We start from the raw sequence: 2705 nt of genomic DNA on the forward strand, positions 1-2705 counted from the left end.
GAGATCTGCATGTTGGGATGATTGTCTTGTTGCAATAACTAATTACAGTCAGGCGTTAGCAGACAGACAGATGGCCTCAAATCTGACTGCAGAATATTTTGGTACACAGAGGAGTTGGTGGTAAACTCAGTGAATGCAAGGTTCCCAAATCCTCAGCCCTGCCGACAGTTGGCATGAGGTGTTTTCGCTGATACGCTGTCCTTGGTTTTCACCAGACGTGGTGCTGTGCATAACGGCCAGACATCTCTACTTTCATCTCATCTGTCTGAACGACATCGTTGCAGAAGTCTTGTGGTTTGCTCAACTTTGCAAACCTGAACCTCGCTGTCGTGTCCTTTTTAGAGAAGAGCTTTCTCCTGGCAGCTCTTCCAAACAATTCACAATGCAGGAACTCCAGCAACACTTAAGGGAAGAGGAACAACTTTATTGACTGACATTTTCTCGTTTGGCTCTCGGCGAAGGCGGTCGCACTTTTTCTCCTCTCCTCTCCCTTATCTTCTCTGCTTAGCTTCTTATGTCCTTGTCTTGTCTTGTGTTTTTACTTTTCCCTGGAACACTCTCTCACAGTCTGTTTCTAAAACCTAAAAGAGAATTATGGATTTGCTCAACTGGTCTCTGAATGCTATTGACACCCTTTCCTCAACGAGAAGTCTGGGCTCGGGAGAACCCGAGTGCCCTGGAGGGACTTTCCCTGCTGGATACACGATGGACAGGTGGCAGACATGGAGGGTCGTGTGCCTGGCGGGACTGTCGATCGAGGACGCTGAAGATATCTACCTATTCGGAACCATGATAACAGGGATCTTGCTGATCGGAGCTGGCTTGGCCCTGGCTTATCGGAGAATTAAGAAAGCGGAACCGGCTGTTCAAACCCCCCCAAGGCTGCCCGCTGGGATTGAAACGATGGGACGAGGCGCGACTTCTCAGAACGGGCTCATTGAGAGCAGCATGGTTAAGATCTTGGAGACGCTTACAGCTGCTGTGAATACTCAGAATAAGACCTCTGAGCGTACATTGGATTACATCAGGGAGAAGTTCAATCAGAATAAGACCCCTGAGCGAAAGTTGGATCACATCTTGGAGCAGCTCACTGCAGTCGTGAGTTCTCAGAATCGGCTCTTTGAGCACAAGAATGACAAGACCACGGAACGCAAGTCTGATAACATCATGGAGAAGCTCGCGGCTCTCCAACGGGAGATTGAGAGACCAGTGTCGGAGTGTTAAAGAACAGCTTTGAAATTCTCATGAGTTGTTCGCATAAAAGAAAAACCACCATTATGATGCGGCTATCCCTTCGGCGCCAGCTGTGGGCTCAAGGCTGGAGCCGAACAACAACACCCTGATAACGACTGTTTAGTCTGTTCCTTCCCATTCCATGCAAAGCCACCTGTGTTGGCTGGCAGACTGTTTACTTAGCCTAGCAGGGCGAAGGACACTGTCTCAGCTGAACTCTGGACACGCACACACATACATATACACTGATATGCACACACGCATCACCCCTCCCTTTCCAAACGCCTTCGATGCTTGTTCCCTCCTGGGAACACGGCGGGTCTGAGCCCACGCTGGAATGGTAGCGCTGGGCAGGATGGCTGCTGTGTTTGCTTCAGATTACTCCCCACCCCCCACCCGACCCTGTGGCTTGTCACGTGTTCCATAATGTTGTGCTGTGGACATTTATGTGCTTTTTTGTGCAGGAGTTTTTTTGTTTCCTGTTCTCATGCTGTCCTCCCAGGAGCCCAGCATGAGTAGAGGTCTCTTTTTTTCCTCTTGTACTTTCCCATTGTAGTGTATATTTCAGTGTTTTTCTGTAACGCTACCGATCTCCGACCTGTATCCCCATGTGATGTCTGTGTTGTGTGTGTATGGTCAGGGGAGGGGGTCCCATTTCACTGCAGGGCAACCTGCACGTGGCGAATAAAGCATTGATTGATTGATTGATTGATTGATTGATTGATTGATTGATTGATTGATTGATTGATTGATTGACCAACGCATTTCGGCTTGTGACCTTCATCAGGGTCATAGAAAAACATTGTAGAAGTGTGCTTAAATAAAAGACAGGGAACAAAAAAAATTCAAATTAACCAATCACATCTTAATAGATAGAACAGCTGACACATAACAGGTTGGTATTGGTTAATTGGTCACGTCCAAGTAAATACTGGACTAGATCATCAGCTTCCAAACAAGCCTTTTCAGTCTTTTTCTAATTGCTCTGCCATGAACTTTAACAGTGGCTCATAGTGTGGTGGTTTACACATTTGCATAACAAGTATAAACTCCCAGGGTTCAGGAGACACAAATCCTTTGGGGTTGCATCATTAAGGGCATCTTGTATAAAAGTCTGCTTAGTCAAATATGCAGAGCTACTCTCTGTGGGCAATCCTGTATGAATAAGAGAACACCTTATTCACAAGGGCTAACACTGCCATGAACTTTAACATTTGACTGATGCCTGCAGAGTCTGAGATGCTTTCTTTAAGCATCGCACCTTATTGGGGTGAGGTTGCTTCCTGATTAGCGTCTGCGATGAATGTTTAATCTGTCTTACTGTAGGATGATGGACAACAATTGCTTCTTTAAGATCGCTGATATTTTCCCTTCTTGGCCTTTTGTCAAAACATCCCTGAATTCTTAAGACCAGCAAACATCCAAAACATCTTCTCTGACAGAGGTGCTCACACTGGCTCATGATCATTTAA

The 2705-nt window shown here is 46.4% G+C and overlaps 1 protein-coding gene across 1 annotated transcript; it reads left to right on the forward strand.

Moving 5' to 3' along the window:
* The first annotated feature begins 594 nt into the window (after positions 1-594).
* Positions 595-1224, forward strand: LOC146645875 (uncharacterized). The gene has a single exon (XM_085392609.1). It carries the CDS (start codon positions 595-597, stop codon positions 1222-1224), a length of 630 nt encoding a protein of 209 aa, XP_085248735.1.
* Positions 1225-2705: the final 1481 nt, after the last annotated feature.

Source organism: Rhamphochromis longiceps, linkage group LG20 (assembly GCF_057381845.1).
Source record: "Rhamphochromis longiceps isolate RC_006_pf linkage group LG20, R_longiceps_female_GT1.1, whole genome shotgun sequence".
Classification (NCBI taxonomy): Eukaryota; Metazoa; Chordata; class Actinopteri; order Cichliformes; family Cichlidae; genus Rhamphochromis; species Rhamphochromis longiceps.

Bases quoted from the DNA above. Each gene is read 5' to 3' on its own strand.
- LOC146645875 (XM_085392609.1), top strand. From the start codon at position 595: ATGGATTTGCTCAACTGGTCTCTGAATGCTATTGACACCCTTTCCTCA.